Consider the following 22,994-nt stretch of genomic DNA (forward strand, 5'->3'; position numbering starts at 1 on the left):
CTAAATGCAATGGCTTCTGGTATGGTTCCTGGGCCACAAAACCTTCATTGTTTGCTGGTATAGCGTGGAACCGGAATCCCCTTACATATCTCGGAGTACCTCTCTCACAAATCCGTAGCAACGTGACCTACTGGTCCTCCTTGACAACCACACTGAAAAAGAAAACAGACGCGTGGAGAGGAAGGGACATTTCAATTTTCGCTAGATCTAGTGTTTGCAATGTATTTCTAGCTTCTAAGCTTATGTACGTGCTCCAGGTGCTTCACTGCTCTCGGACCAACATCCAGAAAATCCACAGAATATTCGCTACATTCATATGGTGTTCAACTTGGGAGCCCATAAAAAGAGACAATCTCTTTCTTCCTCTTGAATGCGGCGGTTTAGGTCTTTTTCATATATTTGTGCGACAGCTGGTCTCGCGATTCTTTTTCTTTAAAAATGTTAATCACGATTTCCTCAGAGTAATGCTCCAACGACGTCTTTCTGGTAGTTTAAACTATCTGATTGTTTCAACCGTCGAAAGCTCTCAAGGCACACCATGGGGCTTTTTAAAGGAAGTGGTTGACACACTTAACTTCCTCAAAGCAAGATTTTCGTTGGAATATTTGTTTACTGTATCCAGAAAGGCACTCTCAAGGAGCATAAAAGAAAGCTTGTTTCCTCTGCCACTTTATCGTACCCGTTTGACACTGGAACCTATCAACGACGTGTTTAAAAGGGTCAAGAAAATGGGAGTGCCTCCCTCAACTAAGACGTTTTTCTTTAAATTACACACATCCACTTTACCCGTTAAAACTTACCTCGAAGAAAAAGGAATATTTGTACCCTGAACAGTAAACTGTAGATTATGTAACAAGCCAGAGACAATAGAACACTGTTTCATATACTGTAATGATGCGTTTTTGTTTTGGGATGTGCTGCAACGCACTCTACGAAAAGACCTAGTTCTTAACGACTACAATCTTCGCTTCCTTCCTTTTTCTGAAAATGAAACCGTACCGTACGACATGTTTGCTCTTTTAGGTTTGCATAGTCTGTGGAAGTGCCGCATGATCGATAGGCATGCGGAGAAGCCGCGTACGACGAAGTCGCTCTTTCTAGAGCAAGTGGCGCAGGTGAGAAGTGTATATGCTTCAAGGTTTAACCAGCCTGACTGGTTCCCTATGTTTGACAAATGCCTTGGCTTACCGAATTTCTGAAGAAAAAGAACTGCGAGCGTAAGTGAGACTTGCCCGAATCTTTCACCTTAGTTTTGTCATTGTCTGCTAATAAGTCTAATGGCCACATGTTCAAGATGCCAAATGTAAAAAATTTGCGTGATAGTTGTTTGTAAATAGCTTTTTAAAGGTGTGCATGTTTTAATGTATATACAGTACGAATGAACGTGTTGTGGTAGTTACGGAACATCATGTAATAAAAATATAAAAAAAAAAAAAATTTTTTGTTGTGGTCGAGAGGTTAAAGCGCCGGTACTTGTCGTCGCAGCGTAAAAGTTCCGGGTTCAAATCGCCCTAGGGACTTCTTTCTTTTTTTTTTTGTATTTTGCCCGTGTCTTACTTTTTAAGTGTGATCCTTTTTTGGAAATCATCTACTTGCACCACTGCGCCTTACACGCTTTTACTGTTAGTCCCACCTGTTCAATCGAAACACGGAGAAGAAGAAAAAAAAGATCAACGCAAGTTAACGCGCTAATACAATCATTTCATAATGTTCATTAAAAGGAAACCAAGCAAACAGCATCAGTATGGCTTTCACCCAAGCGGAGCCGAAACAAGCATCCTTTCCCCAGCATTTACAATTTTATCTGTTTTCAAATAACGCTCTTGCTACGATTCCTTTCAATAACAAGAGACGCCTATTTAGGACTAAAAAAAAAAAACTGCAGTTGTAGCAATTAAAAAAAATCCAAAAAACAAGCAAAAAAAAAAAAAAAAAGACTAGCAGCTGTGGATACATTGATTGAGCGAAATCATACAGGCAAGGCAGCAGGTCAAACGTCTGAGAAAGTAGTAAAACCGAAATAAAAGATCATACTTTTACTTGCATGGAATGAGATAAAAAGTATATTTATACTCCTTACATTTTGTTGTGGCAATCGTTTTGTAATATTAACACATTACTTGTTGAATTTTAGTTAGAATAGCAGACGATCACGACCAAATGCAAAAATGAATCAGGCGTCGACCATCGCAAACCCTCTCTCTCATGCAAACAACTAAAATGACTTGGGATCAAGAAATGGAATTAATTATAATTAATTCCATTTGTTGATACAAAGTCATTTTAGTTGTTTGCATGAGAGAGGGTTTGCGATGGTCGACGCCTGATTCATTTTTGCATTTGGTCGTGATCGTCTGCTATTCTAACTAAAATTCAACAAGTAATGTGTTAATATTACAAAACAATCGCCACAACAAAATGTAGAAAGTATAAATATACTTTTTATCTCATTCCATGCAAGTAAAAGTATGGTCTCTTTTATTTCGGTTTTACTACTTTCTCAGACGTTTGACCTGCTGCCTTGCCTGTAGGATTTTGCTCAATCAATGTATCCACAGCTGCTAGTCTTTTTTTTTTTTTTTGCTTGCTTTTTGCATTTTTTTTAATTGCTACAACTGCAGTTTTTATTAGTCCTAAAAAGGCGTCTCTTGTTTTTGAAAGGAATCGTAGCAAGAGCGTTATTTAAAAACAGATAAAATTGTAAATGCTGGGGGAAGGATGCTTGTTTCGGCTCCGTTTGTGTGAAACCGATACTGTTACCTTGGTTTCCTTTTAATGAACATAATGAAATGATTGTATTAGCGCGTCAACTTGCGTTGATCTTTTTTTTCTTCTTCCCGGTGTTACGATTGAACAGGTGGAACTAACAGTAAAAGCGTGTAAGGCGCAGTAGGGCAAGTGGATGATTACGAAAAAAGGATCACAGTTAAAAAGTAAGACACGCGCAAAATACAAAAAAAAAAAGTTTCTAGCGCGATTTGAACCGGGAACTTTCATGCCGCGACGACAAGTACCGGCGCTTTAACCTCTCTACCACAACAGAAGGCGCGGGGCGCGGCGCCGGCGGAGGTATATAAAAATACTGCTACCGCTTTTAACTCGTGTGGTTTTTCTTTATTTTGGCTCCTATTTGCCCTCCCTGGCCGTAACTTTACCTGCCGCTCCTACAGTATAAAGGGGCGGTCAATTAGACTCCAGTTGAAAGTCACTGCAATCAGTTTCTGCGAGCGAAATTAGGCTTTTGTGCTTGAAGCGATGCGGATCTCTCCGCCATTAGGCAGGGACGCTAGGTACTTCCTTGTCCCCATGGAGCTGGTCACGTGATGTAAAAATCCCTTCTGGCCGCAGCCGCGTCCGCGGCCGCAAGATGAGCAAACCGGCCCTGGGCCCGTCAGAGCCGTGTATTGGGAGAGTTTGGCCAATAGGCGGAGCAAAGGCCGCCGCCAGCGCCGAATATTCCCCCCGCGCTTAGAGCGTAAACTAAATTTGTGACACAGCGTCGACCAATCAGGAGACCTCGACGTCACAATATTACAAACGGCATTCAAAGCGTGAAAGAAAGGCGTTCAATATCGGCCTCTCTGCTTTATCTCAAAAATGTCGGCGGTGAAGACAAAGGTACAGGCGCGTGAACTTAGCTCAACAAAACGCTTTTGTTTGTACGAGAACTCGTGCATAGGAGCCACTTTCCAAAGCCACGCGCTCGTGCTCATGCCTTTCTCTGCACTGCTGATGTTGGTTTGTTAGAACAGCGTCCTGTGACTGGAGGAAAGAAAACAGCGCAAAGGGTGGGGGGCGCGAGCGTCTCGAGACGCAGAGTCCTGCTCGGCTCGTGCGCTGGCTTTGGCAGTGCTTTCTTTCACCGTCTCAGCTGAGACGCTGTTTCTAGCAAGTTGGCCCTGGTTTGGAGCGCACGTTCGTTTATTCTACACTTGAATATTGGCGTGACGAAAACCTCGCACGCACAATGTTTTCAGTCACTGAGAGTTACACCTTTTAACTCTAGCGACGCTAAAACGGCTTGAATAAGTCGTGTCACAAATTTAGAGCTCACAACCACCGCTAGGGACTGTTTCGCGGCCTGTGGTTGGCCCCGAGATGCTCGCCTATTCAAACCAATGTATGGCCAAACTCTCTCGATAAACGGCTCTGGGGCCCGTTTGCTCGAAGCGCTAACCGCGGCTAAAGTTAGCCGCAGTACCTAGGAGAGGGATTTTGAGATCACGTGACTGGGCTCGGTAGGGATGCGGGGAAACATGGCAATGCCCCTGTGAGTGAGCGCCGGTCGCTTTGGAACCAAGATGTCGTTGTAGCTGCAATATCGGGCGCGTTAGTCAGCAACGAATAATGCAGGAGGCTTTCGCTTTGCCTTACCTCACTTAAACCGCAAAGCATGGGCAATGACATCGCCGCATTTCTAGATAGTGTTTCGATTCTGGGCATTCCTAAGCCTAAATGAACGCGATAATTGTCGGCATGGCAACGTCTTTGGAAAGCAGATTGTTGATAGCACACAAAAGCAGACAGCGTCCCGACAGACTTTTTTCTAAATTATCCAAGCATCGCGAGGAGAACGCTGGAAGTGTAATTCTACGGTTCACGCGCGCTGGCTATAAAAGATTTGAAGTAAAAAATCATAATAAGGCTTTAACGAACGCGCGTGCAAGGTAAAATTTGTTTTATACTTTTTGCTTTAGAACGGTTACTACTGCAGACGCCAGCACGTGCGACACGTGCAACTACAGTCGTAGAATGCACCTCGTAGCTTGGATAATTTAGAAAAAAAGGTCTGTTGGGACGCCGTCTGCTTTTGTGTACTATCAACAATCTGCTTTCTAAAGACGTTGCTATGCCGACAATTATCGCGTTCATTTAGGCTTAGGAGTGCCCAGAATCGAAACACTATCTAAAAACTGCGTCGGTGTCGTGGCCCATGCTTTGCGATTTAAGTGAGGTAAGGCAAAGCGAAAGCCTTCTGCACCATTCGTTGCTGACTAACGCGCCCGATATTGCAACCACATCGACATATTAGTTCCAAAGCGACCGGCGCTCACTCACCGGGGCACCGCCATGTTTCCCCGCATCCCTACTGAGCCCAGTCACGTGATCTCAAAATCCCTCTCCTAGGTACTGCGGCTAACTTTAGCCGTGGTTAGTGCTTCGAGCAAACGGGCCCAGATGACAAAGTCTTTCTTCGCTACGATAAACTTATCTTAAACAACGACTAGTACGCGTGGGACCACGTAAACGACACAAGAATTAAAGTTACTTCCGCACGTGCGGAAAAGTGACTCTTGAATGATCAGCAGCGTCAGCTAAAAATAATAAATGTCAATGCAAGAAGCCTGGCGAACAAAGTTGAGGAGTTGGAGCGTATACTGCTTGTTCATTCTCCTGATGTGGTGGTTGTAACAGAGACATGGTTACATCCTAATATAGCAAATTCAGAGCTATGCCCGCCTGAATATAACATAGAAAAGACAGGGCTTCTAGGGGAGGGGGCGTGGCTATAATTCATAAAACGTCCTTGCAGTGTATGCCTGTATCTACATCAATTGATCATGAAGTATTGCTGTGTAAACTCAGGTACGTCAGTGTGTCATTCATGGTATGTGCTGTTTATAGACCACCCAATGCAGCTATCGGTATGATTAGCGATCTCAATGATTACTTAATTCAGCACGTTAAACCCTCAACTAATTTCATCCTACTGGGAGACTTCAATCTACGGCACATTGACTGGAGTGCACTTACTGTGTCCAATAAAGATCGTGCGAGTGGAGAGGCCCTGATTGATTTAACATTTTCACTAAATTTACTTCAAATAGTAAATTGCCCTACTAGGAGCGAATCACTGCTAGATTTTTTTTTTTTTTTTTTTAATGATCGCTTCCTTAGTAAAAAAATACAGCAGCGAAGTTTGCGAAGGTATTGCTGATCATGATATGGTGCTTGTGTCAATTTATTTAGATCAAAGATTGCGATCTTTACCTGTTCTGTTAACAGTTCCAGATTTCAACAATGCTGACGACGTTTCTATCATCGATTTTTAGAGTTGTCTTTTGATAAGTTTGAACAAATGTCTCTTGAATGTGGTTCTAACACTGAAGCGCTGTGGTACTACTTTAAAAATATTGTAAACAAGTGTATATTGAAATATGTACCTCATCGAAAGAAAAAGACTAACGTTCATAATCCATGAATTAACAGAGATATCTTGCATTTGAAACGTAGAATTGTCCGAGTGAGAAAGAATTCTAAATCTAATAGAACAGAAACATGTCGCCAGCTTCTGTCTGAACTAAATGCACGACTTAAACTTGAAATCTCAGAAGCAAAGAAAAATATTTTAATACTTCGCTCCGCTCTTTCATTAAAAGTGCGCCACAAAAGTTCTGGCGTTATATCTCACCTAGGGATAAGTCATCTGTCCAAAGTAATATTACCGCGACTGAGTTCAATTCTTTCTTTAAATCGGTATTTACTACTGATGACGGAGTTATCCCAAGCCTCGAAGTTAACGATGCGGACGTAATTAGTGACATTTTCATAACTCAGGAGGGAATATTTAACTTAATTTTAAATAAATTAGACGCTAAGAAAAGTGCTGGGCCGGATATGCTACCAAACACTTTTTTAAAAAGTTATGCAAAATGGATGTCCAAGTATTTACATGTTTTGTTTTGTTTTTCTCTTGAGCATGCAGTATTACCAAAGGACTGGAAGACAGCAAAAATAATTCCGATACATAAAGAGGGTGACTGGAGTGCAGCATCAAACTTTAGGCCAATATCTTTAACTAGCACCACGTGTAAATTGCTAGAGCATAATATTTTTACACATATTTCATGTCACTTAGATAAGCATAACCTAATATATAGAAATCAGCATGGGTTTAGGAAATCACTTTCGACTACAACTCGGCTCATAGAATTTACGCATGACTTGGCTGAAGCGATTAACGAGAGGGGCCAGACTGACGTAATATACCTAGATTTTTCTAAGGCGCTTGACACGGTGTCTCATCCAAAGCTGCTGGCAAAACTTTCCAGCATACTCAAAAACTCACAAATTATAAATTGGATAACCGCGTATTTATCAAACCGAAGCCAATATGTCCACTATAACAAAGTTGATTCGGACAAAGTGCTTGTTACTTCAGGAGTGCCCCAGGGTTCCGTACTTGGGCCACTTTTGTTTTTGATTTACATTAATGACATTGCAACCAATATTGATGTCCCGATTAGATTGTTTGCTGATGACTGTATTATATATAAAACAATAAAAAGCCATACCGACAATCTTACACTGCAGCAGGCTTTGGATGAGATACTGTGTTGGACTAAAAAATGGCAAATGAAGTTAAATTTTTTGAAAACAGCCGTCATGACAGTGTCCTGTAAAAAATACCCAATTCAATTTAGTTACCTACTGGATGGTCAACCAGTAAAGCCGGTCGAGGAGTACAAGTATTTAAGACTTCTTTTTAACAATAAACTGAACTGGAACCAGCATTTAGAATTAACGGTTAACAAAGCGAGGGGCACTTTGTTTGCGTGTCGTAAGAAATTAAAATTTGCTGATTTTGACCCTAAACTTATTGCTTATAAAAGTTTTACTAGGCCTATGCTCGAATATGCTAGTTCAGTATGGTGCCCTTTCACACAAAACGGTATTAACAAGCTTGAAAGTATCCAAAAGTTAGCTGCTCGGTTTATTTTTAATGATTATCGTAGAGAAACATCGTCCACCGAATTAGTTATTAGAGCGAAGTTTCAACCGTTGCAAATGAGAGCGAAAATTGGTAGATTAAAATTGCTGTTCAATATTCTTAATGGCACTCTTCATGTTCAAAACTCTAACTATATACAACCATTATCGACCGGGTCCTTACGTCTAAACCACACAAGAGCGTTAAAACAATACAGGTTCAAAAACGACTGTTTTAGATATTCTTTTTTCCTCGGGCAATTCCAGAATGGAACGAGTTACCAAATGATGTCGTCGTCAACACAACTGTTGCTAATTTTGTGTCTGCTCTTGAATTCATACTTAATTGAGTTTTCATTTATAAATCTGCATCTTGTATACATGTTTTGTACCCACTCCTACCATAGCTCCTTGAGTGGAGCCAGTAGTATTCCTAAATAAATAAATAAATAAATGCGACAAAAATAATCTGAAACCAAGGTTATTTCCACACGTTTCCTTTGCCTTCCATAGCGGCCGCCGCGCTTCTGGTGTTGAGCAAGGGCGGCACCTAGCGGAACATTAGGTCCCTCTAAGCCGTTCACGTGATTCTTCTTGTCCCGCGCGCTCCCATAGAGAAACTCAGAGTGATCTGGAGGGCTATGTTGCGCTTTTTGGACTCCCACGACGACTAGGGAAAGGGAAGTGACGTCAACAACGCAAAAAAAAGCAGATTGGATTAATGAACAAAATGTAAGATGAACAAAATGTAAAATGAACAAAACAAGGTGCAAACTTCGCCCCCATTCGATTATTTCTTTTTTACCCGCAGTCTCGAGGTTTTTTCAACCATGTGCAGATTGGATGTCTCTTCTGCGGAACATCGTCATCAGCGATTCTCACTGATCAACATCCCATCTGCGTTTGCTGCGTTGTTTACGACACCTCCTTCTCCGTAGTCGCCGTGGGAGTCCAAAAAGCGCAACATAGGTCTCCTGGTCGCCCCTAATAAAGCCGGTCATGGGCACGTCATTGAGGTGAGCGAGGACAAGATGGCGGCGTCTGCTGCATCGCCGATATCGACGTTAGCGCACGTTAGCGAGGTACTTACAGTTTTGTAACGCAGGGGGAGGTATCCCAACGCGATCGCGACATCAAATACTGAAGGATGGGGCATGTTTAAAAAAAGTTGGAGCTGACTTTATAACGATCGCAGCCTCTATATTCCAGCATGCCGAGGGAGCCAGCGTTGCCTCCATTGCTCCAGCGCAACCATCACCAACGTTGGCCATACTGCAATCGTTGATGCAATGGCCATGCGGCTCCTGACGTCCCTCCCGTTTGCAATCTTTGGACGCGTTTTTTACCTTTTGCTTTAACCGAGATGAAAATAGCCACGTAAAACGTGCTAAAAACGTTTCCAAAGACGATAAAAGTTTGTTCTGTTTTATTCTTGTATTTTTTAAAATATATTCTCTTTCGCAAGAGACGCTTGGGAGCATTGTACGGCAAGCAACGAACGTCCTGGGTGGACTGTAGGTCTGCCCTACCTGGACGTGCGGTTCGAGATCAAGCCGGGATCCCATTTGCAAAGGTGTATAGACGCCTTCAAACATTACGCCTGCAAAGTTGCGTGCGAAAAAAAAGAAAAGAAAAGAAAAAGAAACTCCAACAAACTGGCAAGTCTATAACAAATATAATAGTCAATTTAAATAGACTGTTTACAACTGATAGACTTGCCATTCTTATGGTGTTTTCTGCGTAAAAAACTTCGAAATATTTTGAGATCGACCGTACGAGGGCGTAATTTTGGAACGGCTCTATATTTATGATATGCGAGTTGATCCGTCGTCTTACGAAAGTGTTAAACTATATAAAAAAAAATTATCGCTTAGCGGTGTTTTACACAAGAACCTGGAAAATGGTTATAATTATAATGCAATTAAATTAAATGCATATTAAATGGGCAATGAAATAATTCGTGCAGGTAGCAGAAAGCAGCGTAATGGTAGGAAGTGTTTGTCCAGTTTGTGCTTTCACCTGTTCGAAGGTTCTCCGGGATCCAAGATGAAAGTTCGTCACCTAGCGTCACGCTTGCGACTGGCGTCTGAATCGCCTCGCCTACAACCACTAACGAGACGCTTAAAAGCAGCGGCGCTACAGCCATCTTGATGCCTAGAATCGTGGATGTCAGTTATCTGGAGGTTAATCTAAAATCACAAGAAACACTTTTCTGTCCTCCAGAAATGTTAAAATAGTCCGAGACAGAAAAACATATCGGCTGAGGTTTCTGGTACCATTTTAGAGGTTAAGAAGTCGATTTTTTTTAATTGTAGCTATGTTCGCTCTGCACTAAGAGCCAAAAAGGTGGCGCCCACAAAGAGTCAGAGAAGGAGGTACCGATATTCTAAGCGTAGCTTATTGTTTGCTTTTTGTCTTCTTGTACGACACTCAATCGCCGGGTCATGTCAACTAAGTCAAGCGCGCTCACCGAGGCTCTGCTGGGAGTTGTGGTATCCGAGGACGGCCAGGATCACCGCCATGGCCAGGAGCATGAGCATAGACACCGTGGTGATGCAGCACAGCGTCCGCTCCATCCGCGTGCGCCGGTTCCACCATGGTGGATTCCTGCGCAGGCCAACAGCGCAAACCGGGACTCGGTTGAGCCTTCTTAATGCACAGTGTTTCATCAGCTGAATTCTTCGAGAAAACCGCCACAAAAAACTGTAACGAAAGACCTGATGCTCAGCAAGTTTCTCACTGAAACCATATGTTTATTTTCAATAATTAAATAGTTAATTAACGAATTTTAATTAATTAGCCGACTTATCGTGAAGATTAGCCACCCACATAATGTCCACCTGGCCGTATAACCCACCTGCACAAACCGCATTAGTGTAGCTTTCACGGTATTTCTTAAACAAATGTGTAAGAATAAAAAAATAAAAAAAAACACCCTGTGTATTGAGCTGCAGCGGAAATAAAGTTCAGTTGTAAGTAGCGCTGTGTCTGCGTCTTCTCTGTCGGTCGTGTTGTTGCGGTTTTTAATCAATATGGATCACCAACTTGCCCAACTTTCTACTCTCGTCAGCTTAAAATCATGGTTGCCAGTTATCTGAAGCTTCATCTGAAATCACAGTAAACGCTTTTCCGTCCTCCACAAATGTTAAAACAGTTCGCGACAGAGCAAATCAATATTACATGACCTTCCTAACACCGAATCTAATGCTGAGGAAGTTGCACTTTTGAATCATGACGATCGGCAGTTGTGTCTGCTCTGCACAAGTACCGAAATGGCGGCGCCCACAAGAATGTCGGGAAACAGAGGGCCGATACTCTAAGCCCAGCTCATTTAGTGGCTCTAGTGTATCCCTACTGAGCGATACACGTTACTTATCCCGAGTTAACGCTTTTACTGCACTGGCAAAATTTATAATATACAACGGGCAACAATGTCGTTGTACGGAACTCCTGCTGCCTGATAAACTGAAGACAACTTTTGAATGCGCCGTGTAATTTCATATTTAATGTGTGTGTGCGTATTCGTGTTTTTTTTCTTCCAGATCTTTGATTTTGCAGCTCTTACTTATGATGAAAGTCGAACTTGTGGGAAAATATACAAATAAGAAAGTGGCACGCTAACGCAAAACCAGACCTGTGGAATTAAGGGCAAAACGATACAGAGAAACATACACGTAGCTCCTACAATAATACGGAGCTGCTGTGCTCATGCAGGTCAGGTGGCTATAGTTCAAGTGGATTTAGCAAAAGCTTTTGATCGCGTCTCCCATTCTTTTCTATTCGACATCCTCCGCCACGTAAACTTAGGACCAACACTTTTAAAAGGAATAAGGATATGCTACCGCACTTGTAACACTAGGCTTATAGTTAATTAATGGATCCCTGTGAGGTCTAATTCGTCTAGAGCTATCTGTCAAACAGGGATGCCCCTTGTCCCCCCTTTCGTTTGCACTGTACTTAAAGCCCGTATGTCTAAGCATACTAAACAGCCCACTGTTTTTGTGTAAAGACAAACGAAGCGGAGACAACGAGTTCGCTTTAGCTCAAAACTTCTGTCCTACGACTGGGGGCGCTCATCAACAAGGCAAAGTGTATTGGTTTCTGGTGAGGGCAGTGGGTCACAACACCTTCAAAGTATGCTGGCATTTCATGGAGCAACATTGCCCCTCAGTACTTAGGGGCTCCGCTTGCCTGTGTTAGGAACAATAAACATTTTTGTTTTTCATTTATTAGTCCCTCAGGGCCCAAAGGCATTACACAGGGGAGTGGGCGGTTAACACATAAAAGTAACAAAGTTAAGTGAGAAGAACGAAATACGCGCTACGCAACATTTGTTAAAAAGTTTGTTGTAACATTTTTAAAATCAACAGTGTTAGTTAGTGAGACTATATGTGCGGGAAGGCGATTCCAATCAATGGAGGTCTGGGGTAGAAAATATATTCTTTGCAGCGAAACTTTGGTACGCACTTCATGTAATTTGCTGTACTAGAGGCCAAATTCAGAAGTTTCACAGAGTGTTCGCATGCTTTTGTATGGGGTTCAACTTGGGAACCTATGAGACGAGATAATCTTTTTCGTTCCGTTGAGCAAGGCGGTCTCAAACTTTTACACGTCTTTTTAAAACAACTGATATAATGTTTGTTGTTCTTCAGAAATGAATCTCATGACTTCCGTCGAACTTACATGCAGGCAGAGCATTCAAGTGCGTTGCCATATTTGGTAGTGACAACAGTGCCTGCAAGCACATCTCGTCCCTTGGGATAACTCGGAGAGGTAGTGAGCTCAATAGAGTTCCTTAAAGCACGTTTTTTCTTGAAATATTTATTTGAAGTGTCGCAGAAAGCTTTGCATGTTTTCAGCAATGGCCCGGGACATTACGTCCTGAAACGTGTGTGTAAGCTACATGTCTCACCGACAGCGAAGTTATTCTTTTATAAACTCCGCACTTCAACGTTGCCGGTAAAGTCTTGGCTTCGTGAAAAAGATATATTTGTCCCTTGGTCAGTGAACTTCCGTTTGTGCAACCAACCTGAAACAATAAAATATTGCTTTATTTTTTCCTCTGACGCCTATTTGTTTTGGGATGTCCTACAAAGGGCATTGAAGAAAGATCTGAATATCTGTGCGTATACCATACGTTTTTTGCCTTTAAACTAGAATGATACTTTTCCCTGTGATCTGTACACATTGATGGGTCTGCGTAGTTTTTGGAAAACAAGGATTATTGATCGAAATGCTGATCCTTTGCGGTCTACAAAGTCCAATTTCATAGAAACTGTGCCACATGTACGTAATGTTTACGATCACTTTAAGAAACGCCCAGAATGGTATACCCTTCTTGACAAATGTGTTTATCTTACTGACGTTTAAAGATGCGACTCTATTCGAAATATGTTCCCATAGCCCTCTTCCTTCGTATTTCCCTGTGACCATCACCAGACAGTTTGAATGTAAATAAGAGATGACTATGTTATAATGTGACGTGATTGTTTCTACTGTCCTTTTTTCATGTAATCAATACAAAAAAGGGGGATCGGTGGTCGCGTGAGCTAGCGCACACCAGATCGGAGCACGTGGAGCGAAAGCTCGCACTCCAGAGCCCCGGGATCCTGGGTTCATTCCCCACTCCTGCCCGTTTCTATCTGGATGAGCATCGAACCGGCGTGCGGTCGTGTATTCACTACTGCGTTATGCATGTTAAAGACGCCAGGCTAGCGGTTGTACTGCACTGGCTAAATGTATCATCTACAGCTGGGAGGCAAGTCGCCCGTTGAGGCAGACTGTAGTTCTAGGTTGTATAAACATAGACACATCCAAATTTGGAATTGGGAACGGCTCAATTCGGGACAGCATGCCCCGAATTACCCTTCCAGTGTAGGTTCCACGTCGCTAGCAGGGTAAAACAAAATACTTTATTGGTAAAGTATTTGGTGAAACAAACCTTCACTTTTGCATATGTGCAATTCTTCAGTTTTCACGTGACTACACACTTGCTAATCATTATTGTTTTCGTTCCAGCTTCGATCTAGTTCGTGCTTTTTTATGTGCGACATGCATTAGACAACAAGGTAACCCAGGAGCATTATATTTCGCGGATTGCAAAAAACCTACGCTACTTGCCACGTGTGCCACAATCAAGACAGAATATTGTAAACTTCACATGTGGTCGCTTGCGTAGGTAAATGATGTTGTTTGTCAAGAACACATGTGACTGTATGAAATTGCACGTGAAATAAACAAAAACTCGTCAGCACACGACCCTTGACATGCAGTGAATACTCATAATTGTCGCCGAGATGATTGGTTGCTTTCAGCAGGGAAATTTTTCTATAAACTCAGAGCTATAATATTTCCTTCTTTCTGTTGTAAACAATAAGGACTAAATCTAAAGGTAATAAAGTACTATGAACATTCAAACACCACAGCCAGAGCAGTATTTGTGTATATACTTTAATTTTCGATGCACCCTTAGCTTTCAATACGCTCAAAGCTAGTGTAAAATGTAGCGCTGTTCAGTCTTAAATCAACGTGCGATGTGCGCACTTACGCCATGTTTTATACAACGACACACTTAACCCTTTGCATTTTTTAAATTTTAGCACACCATTGCTTGCACGCAAAATTAACCAAACTAAGACTGTTTCATTACTTAAACTCCGTGCAAAAGCTATCCACAGACTCAGAATCTTTGCCTGGCCAGTCACTGAATTTATCACTGTACTCGTGTTAAAATTAATTCTTATCATTCAATTTTGTGAGTGAATTTTTAACCTTGATATTACTTTATTACGCTTAAGAGTCCAGGACCAGTCCTACTTTGGGTTTACCAAACTAAATATCTATACCTGAGTGTTATTTATTTTTCTAATCTCATATGGTTTTGGTCAAAGTAAATCTCAAGGCACACGACCAAAAATAATCAGTTTATTTGTTTTCATCTCTGCGGGTGCGGGTTCCACAGAAAGCTGGCACAAAGAAAAACAAGCAAACCACCAGTGTTGTCAATTTCAAGATGTAGAAATATACGACACTGTATCGAAGAGCCACCACACACGATTTTTTGCATTGATGTACAGGTTTGGAAGGCAATCCCATCGTCATCTCTTAGTTCGGAATCACACTATCCAGGGGTGGGGTTGCACCTTAAAGCCCACCTCACGTTTAACAAGGCCTGCAAGGAAAGGCGGGTGATTCCGAAGAGCCTGCACCTGATACGTTTGGTCAACACAGCCGAGGGCCATTGGATCGTCGAGCAAGCCGAACGTCATCTGCTTGATGCAAGAATTCAAGAATTCCGCGAGAACCTCCAGACGAGGGACGTGGTTTCTTTTTGCGGAGGCAATTGGAATGCCGTGCACCGGATTCATTTTCGGCCATCAATTACTTTGCCAAATCGGTTCCCGCCTCATCCTCCGAAAGAAGAGAATCGGACCACCAGAAGAAACTGGCATCTCTTCAAGCGTCCACCACCGGGTCCCACGAAAATGACAAGAGGCTCGTAATTTTTGTTTCCTCGAGATCACTTTCTGTCGTCGAAACTAAAGTCCTGACGAACAGAAAAAAGTTCGTCCTGACTACGACAAAGCCTCCTATAGCGTCGATGGCAGTTGCCGTCGAGTATGGCTTACACGAATTGTACCTCTGCATCCGCGAAGAAGATCGCCTAAATGCTTTCGGCGTGCCATCCACGGCTGACCGACGGGTGCAGCTGAACTACACAGGGGAAGAAAAGGCAGCGATGGAGAGTCTAAAAGACGATACTACAATTGTTGTCCTACGGCCAGACTTGTGAAGTAATCCGTTACAAATAACGGATTACTTGTAATCCATTACTTTTCAAGTAATTTTGTAATTGCCACGTGACTTTTTTTGGAAGTAATTTGAAATGCAATTTTGTATCGAAATATTGGTAGCGGACTACTTTGATTACTCGTTACTTCTTAAAAATATGAGCATAAGACAGTAAGTAACTGGAGCAATACGGGCAGAACACTCAGCAGCATAGACACAGCAAGTTCACCAAAATCAAAAACATCAGGAAGAAAAGAGTAGTCGAAAAGAAAACACGGTTTTTTGTATCACAGGTCACTAGAACCACTATATATACGAAAGACAAAGATCAAGTAAGACAACGCCGAGTAGGCTCTCCGTCTTCTTCCATCGTGTTTTCTTCTTCTCCCGGGCAGGAGAAAGCTCTTCGTAATTAATTATTTGTTTTTCTCTTTTACACCGTTTCACCCTTTCCAATTTCTTCGACAACTCCCGCCACCTGCACAGACATCAAACGCAGGTCCGTACCCTTTCGATTCGCGGGTCGACAACTCGCATAACAGACGATGTAGCCTAGCGCGAGGGGTTCGAATTCTTTTTGACTTTGATGTGCGCTACTGTATTCTATCACGCCCTTGAGGCACGGCTGAAAAGCGCCCGGCGCGAGGCTAAGAGCATCGTTTCCGATGGTATGGATGATAATTCTTTTGGTTTACCTCTCTGGGCATGGTGGTCGAGCCCACTCCTCACTTTACAGTGAACTGTCAACATAAAAGGAAATGGAGGGGGGTTAGGCTAACTAAGGAGTGCTGACAGAGAGAGAGAGAGAGAGATGGAACGCGCAAAAAATGGTGTGATCCTCTACTGTTTTGTGAGACCGATGGCCACCGCTTCTCCCACTCTCTATACCCTCCCCTCGCTTGGACTCCACGAATATTGGTAGGAAACTGAGAACCGATGAAACGATCGAAAAACCGTAATCGACACTTTTTCTCTGACTGGTCAAGTTTTCGGTCATGGAGTGTCCGTCGTTTCCATGGCCCTCTTTTAATGAGATGTTCAAAATTCGGGGAATTAAGGAGAACGAAATCCTAGAGTTTCAGTGCATAGTTTGCTTGCCAAACCAACAAGCAAGAACAACAGAGTCTAACGTACGGAAACACATCAACGTAAACTGGGACACCTACATTCTGCATTGGCTATACATTGTAACGTTAGAACCAAGTTTTTCTTTTCTTGTGAATAACAGCGAAACACCCGAGTAAAAAGGGAGCTTTCGTAGATCGCTTCTTTAGCTCCGTATCTCGTAGCGAAGTAGACGCCACTACTGAGCGCCGCCATTGCCGCCATTCCATTCCCATTCCATTCCGGGGTCGCGAATATGCAGAATGATTCCGGAGTCCTTACAACTCCGGAGTGGCACCTCAGCAACACTGGATGATACCGTCACCGGGAAGGGAGGTGGGGGGGGGGGGGGGGGGGGGGTATTTCCTAGATGGAGTGGTACACGGCGAGCTTTGCCTGCACACTTTCAGGGGTCATTTCCGGAGGCCGTAAGCTAGAGGGATGGCGGGTGTGGTTGCAGCTGTCGGTACCTTGTCAGCGTACAGGTGAACGGAGTACACCTACACTCTTTCTCTTAAATACAATATTTTATTTTTACAAGGACTACCATAATACGGGCGTATGAGAAATGAAAAGTAGTGTTGCAGAACATTTTCGGAAATATCAAGATTGTTTCTATTGTTTTCTCGATAAGTGTACGGAAAAAGTAACGAGAAAATAATTTTTACTGTGACGAGTAAAGTAATCCGTTACTTTTCAGCGAAAGTGATTTGTGATGGTAATTCATTACATTTGCGGCTCGGTAATTTGTAATTGTGATCAATTACATTTTTCAAGTAACGAGCACAAGTCTGGTCCTACCTGCCGATAAGGGAAACACCACAGTGGTGCTGGACCGCCCTAACTACGAGGTGAAAGCCGTTAGCTCCCATCCACCAGCGCGTACACGTCTCTCCCAAAGGACCCGACTGTTAGGGTCCAGACAACTCTGAACAAGGTGTTTATTACGACTTTCTCCAACTATCCTTAGTCCAGGGTCCTGTACCTCAGTCTCATATGAAGGAACGGATCAACCCCAGCGTTCTACGGCCTACCAAAGATCCATAAGTCCGGTGTCCCACTTCAACCCATCGTGGACTTCACTACATCGCCATTACATGCGCTATCGAACTATCTTCACCGGCTGCTATAGTACCAGTAAAGGTTCGTCCCTTGGTTGAATAGATGATGACTGCCCGGCGGTGTCTTGCGGGGCCAATCGTTTGATGAGCCTTGTTCGGTGGATTATCAGAAGAGTGCGACAGATGCGGGAGGACTTCGTCTAAACCGTTTATTTAGACGTTACGAGCTATTGTACACAGTCTATACAAAGCAAAGGAAAATCGCCGTCCTCCAAATTAGTCCAAGTCCAAGCCAGAAATGGCTTCTCTCTCCCCTGTCACGGACTTTTGAAGACGCTGACCCCCTCACTCTCGGGCGAGGATCAACCAATCATTTCAAAGCTCTGCTGGAGCCACGTGATATCCACCGTCCAATAGTTGGCAAGGGCGTCGATACACATTCGTTAACTTGCCAACGGACTACAGCCGACAGCTCCGTAACTTCGTCCGTGCATCCCGTTGCAGACATAGCGGCGCCTCTCCGGAACCCCCAGGTTGAAACCCAAGAAGCCCCGTAGAATGCGCAAGCCTCCAGATTCAAAATAAAAAACAACATCTCTTCCCGAGGGGTCATCCCGATGGGGGAGACACAGGAAGACGCTCTCCAGGGGGCCGCGTCGGCAGAAAGGCCCACGCGGTCCCCCGTTAGAAAAGCAAAACTACACAAAACGACCGGGGAGGGAGCATCATACACGCCGCCGGACAAGACGACCGTCGCCCGGCCGATCGAGAAACCAGCCGTCTTTTCCAGAACCCTTACACCTTCCCCCCAAGACTGTTTCTGGTCCTTCTTGGACCTGCTAAACAGTTAATCTAAACACACGCAAAATAAATAAAACTAGATAACACTAACGTGAAGTTCTTCAGAACCGACTCAAAGCGTGCAAACATAATCGTAAGCTGACAATAAAACAAAACACATAAAGACAACAGATTCTACTTTAACAAACCGGAATGTCCCAGTGCAAACATAGAAAGGGGCCAAAACGCGTGCGTGACATCCCAAAGGCTGAAAAATAACACACACACAAAGAGGAAAACAGCGTAACATTCGCATTGAACGTATTCACAACAGAAACGAGAAATACGTCTTTTTGGGTCCCTAAGTTCAACTCGCCAATTCACTTCACAGCCCCACAGCGCCCTGCGGCACGGGTGAGGGGAACATTCACGTCTAACCGAGGCGGCATGGCATGATCACTCAGTCGACTCCCAACATAAATTGTTGAGCCCACACTACGCGTCAGTATTTCCGTTACTGGTTCCCTTCCCATGCTGGACTGTTACATTGTAACGCTGAAGGGCCGAGGCCTACCTAGCCAACCCCACAAGTCAGTGCTTCGCTGTCTTCATCTCTTCCTACGTTCTGTTCTTCAACTTCACAAGGATAGGCCGCTGTACCTCCCTGTTGCACCTGGACCTTACCGCTCCTAGCTTTCAACAGTTCCCAATCTTCCCGGGCAAGCAAACAGTTCACCCCTTCCGCCAGCTGATTGGTGAGCGCGCACACTAAGTCGGCTTTAGTTGAATTTTCTACTGCCCCTGGACAGCTCAACCTTATTGGAAGTGTTGCAAGATTGGCATCAATGGCGTGGCCAAAAGCGGACACTAGCTTCACTGTGCCCGACGGTTCCCTCAAAGCTTGAGGTAGCAGGATCTCCCTTACTACTGTCATTTCGGTACCCGTGTCGAGCACTGCTTCGGAGTGTACGTCGCCGCACTCCAGTTGAACCAATTGCAGCTTCGAGCGGCCCGTCTCCGAAATCGACCGCCTCACCTGAACCCGAGTGGTTAACACTCTGTCTGTCTGCCCTTTCGGTTCAGGAACATTTGCCAGGCCCTGAGGCACCTCACTACCCGAAGCGCGAGGGCAGTGCTTGGCAATGTGTCCCTGCTCATGACATACATGACACCTTACAGCTGCTCGACCCGAGTTCACGGGACCTTTGAACCCTGGCGAGCGCCCCGTCCCTGACTGTTCTGTTGGAACGTACACCTGTTTTGTGGCGCTCCCTTTCCCTTTTGCCTGCTCATAAGTCTGTAACACCCTCGCCACCTCGACCGGTTTTAACCAAGTTTCTCCCTCGCGAAGGCGAACATACTCCAGACCATCGGTACTCAGGCTCGCCTTAATCCGATCAGCAACCATGAGCTCCGTTACTGTCTCCTGCGTGTCCGCACCTCTCACCTGAAGGTAATACGTGAAGTAGGTTCGGACACGGGAGGCGAACTGAGCCCATGTTTCATCTTTTCTTTTGGCTGCACTGTCGAACCTGTCTAGGTACTCAGCTGGCGTGAGTTTCAGTTCGCTCAGCACCGCCCGTTTTACCGACTCGTAATCTAAACAATCGTCTTGCCCTAGACTGCGCAGCAGGTAGCGGACACGCTCCGTTAGCACCGGCATAATCAAATGTACTCGACCACTATCCGGCACCTGGTACGTGGTAAACAATTTTTCCACCTCATCAAACCATAGAGGAACGTCCGCGTCACATGGCAGGCTGTACCCTTTGAAAACTTTTGCGCATTGCGCAACCGGGTCTAAGCCTGCGTGCCGTTGGTCGTCTGTTTCCGACCCAGAGGACGAAGGTCGACCACTTTCCTTTCCTAGCTGTGCCATGCGCAACGCGATCCGCTCTTCGGACTCAATCTGAAGTTGCGCTTTCCGCAACTCAAATTCTAGTTCGAGCCTTCGAATTCTGACCGCCTCCGATTCCTTTTCTGTCGCACCCTGTGGCGCCTCCTGCCCCTGACCAGAGGCTCCTGTCCCCAGCGAGTTCTCTCCATTTAACCCGTTCTCCATGTCGGCTAGCATCTGACGCGTCAAAACCATAAGTCCCGCCAACTACCAGCCATGCCAACCTCGACCCGACGCAAGAAATCCCACTCACAGGGTGCAAACGTTGCTGCAGTTTGACGCCCAGAGCCCGGATATTGCGTCCTCAGTAGTCGTCCTTGGCCTCGGCGTCCGAACTCCTGACCCTCGAGGTCCCTGGTTTCAGCCACCGGTCGTTCAGCGTTGCTGTCCGATGACCCAGGTGGTTTTCTCTCCGTCGATGTGCCACATGCGCCGCTTTCCACCGGAGAAGGCCGCTTCGGCAGTACCGCTCCCTGACGCTCAGCGCTGCTTGTCGACGGATTCCGTAGGTCGCTCCGTTCAAGCACCTGGCCAGCCAGGAAGCTTCAGCTGGACCACCTCTGTCACTTTCTTGATCCTCCGATCGTCACCGAGGCTCGCTCATCGCTGTCGAGCTGCGCCAGTAAAGGTTCGTCCCTTGGTTGAATAGATGATGACTGCCCGGCGGTGTCTTGCGGGGCCAATCGTTTGATGAGCCTTGTTCGGTGGATTATCAGAAGAGTGCGACAGATCCGGGAGGACTTCGTCTAAACCGTTTATTTAGACGTTACGAGCTATTGTACACAGTCTATACAAAGCAAAGGAAAATCGCCGTCCTCCAAATTAGTCCAAGTCCAAGCCAGAAATGGCTTCTCTCTCCCCTGTCACGGACTTTTGAAGACGCTGACCCCCTCACTCTCGGGCGAGGATCAACCAATCATTTCAAAGCTCTGCTGGAGCCACGTGATATCCACCGTCCAATAGTTGGCAAGGGCGTCGATACACATTCGTTAACTTGCCAACGGACTACAGCCGACAGCTCCGTAACTTCGTCCGTGCATCCCGTTGCAGACATAGCGGCGCCTCTCCGGAACCCCCAGGTTGAAACCCAAGAAGCCCCGTAGAATGCGCAAGCCTCCAGATTCAAAATAAAAAACAACATCTCTTCCCGAGGGGTCATCCCGATGGGGGAGACACAGGAAGACGCTCTCCAGGGGGCCGCGCCGGCAGAAAGGCCCACGCGGTCCCCCGTTAGAAAAGCAAAACTACACAAAACGACCGGGGAGGGAGCATCATACACGCCGCCGGACAAGACGACCGTCGCCCGGCCGATCGAGAAACCAGCCGTCTTTTCCAGAACCCTTACAGTACCACTCACCAGGAGGACTTTCACGTTTTTGCAAAACTCTGGCCACGTTATTGAGCTTACTTCATGCCTAAAACTGCATGACGACAAGAGCTTCATTTCCTTTGACGTTGTGTTTCCCTTCACAAGTGTGCCCGTACCTCTGGCGGTGACAGTGGCTAGGTCGGCACTCTCATCTGACACAAAACTTTCCGAGAGAACGTGCGTTAGATGACTGCAATGAGGGGCTCTCCGAGTTGTTTTGCGGGAAACTAGACGCACCAAAATTTGTAGAAAGGGTACTCACTGGTCTTTCGGGTCTCGGTTCATGACGTCGCGCTCGTTCGGGCTGTGAATCTGTGTGCCGATGGCGGAGGCTCCTCGCACTCGGGCCGTCGCGTCCTCTCGCTTTCGGTGTCTGTGTCCACGCGCCCTGCTGATGTCGCTTTTGTGCCGCGTTAATCCGGAAGCGCAGCAGTGGCAGAACGAATCTTCCAAATTGTGTTTCTTTTGCGTGTCTTCTGCCCCGAGGTCGCGCGGGGCGGTGCGACCTCTCTATCAATGGCTTGCACCTACGTCATATGCTGACGCCGAACGCCGGTTGCCACCATTCCGGTGATTGTGTCGACGAGTTCATTTACCGCGCGAGCCATGGTAACTTTGTGCCGCGTTCGGCGGTATCAATAGACCCGTTTCGAAAGACTGCCCTCTGTTGGCAGCTGTGGAATCCCTGCAGAGGGGCTTACTAAAACCGCAACGGCACGGCACACTTTATGCGTTTACTTGGGTCAGAAGGCACAAGACCACCCACAGAGAAAGGTGGTGACCGCAGTGACGTCCTACTTTCGCCACTGTTTGTTTGGCCCATTGGCTCCTAGAGTTGGCCGCGCTCCGACGTTCGCTATTTTATGGAATGACTTGCAATGACTCCGCCATTGTGAAGTGGTTAAGACCTTTTGTTAATCGGCACGTGACCTTCGAGAGGCGTATATTGTTACATGTGTCGGCGATTGTTTCATCAGCATGCACCGCGACAGAGTAACCGACTGCTTTCAAGTTACACTCAAAAAAAAAATCTGGTTGCAAAAAAAAAAAAAAAAAAAAAACTGTTAGGAGTTTTTTGATTAAAAAGTTATTTTATGCATAATCCAAAATGACTTCTTGTGAAAAACCTATCATCAGGAATTCTTTTAAGCTCCCTTTTTTATGCGGAAGAGTTCTTCATTGCCCAGATGCCTTTCTAGATCATTAGTGGGCGATAGTGCTTGAGGAGAAGCAGTTCTTCACGTGCTGAAAGAGTTCTTGGGGCGCCAAACAACCTCTCAAG

The 22,994-nt window shown here is 45.0% G+C and overlaps 1 protein-coding gene across 1 annotated transcript; it reads right to left on the reverse strand.

The window, feature by feature from the left end:
• Positions 1 to 19,020: 19,020 nt before the first annotated feature.
• On the reverse strand, positions 19,021 to 20,508 carry LOC120844570. The gene has a single exon (XM_040216412.1). It carries the CDS (start codon positions 20,506 to 20,508, stop codon positions 19,021 to 19,023), a length of 1,488 nt encoding a protein of 495 aa, XP_040072346.1.
• Between the last annotated feature and the right edge of the window lie 2,486 nt (positions 20,509 to 22,994).

Source organism: Ixodes scapularis, unplaced genomic scaffold (genome assembly GCF_016920785.2).
Source record: "Ixodes scapularis isolate PalLabHiFi unplaced genomic scaffold, ASM1692078v2 PGA_scaffold1__304_contigs__length_218370807, whole genome shotgun sequence".
Taxonomy (NCBI): Eukaryota; Metazoa; Arthropoda; class Arachnida; order Ixodida; family Ixodidae; genus Ixodes; species Ixodes scapularis.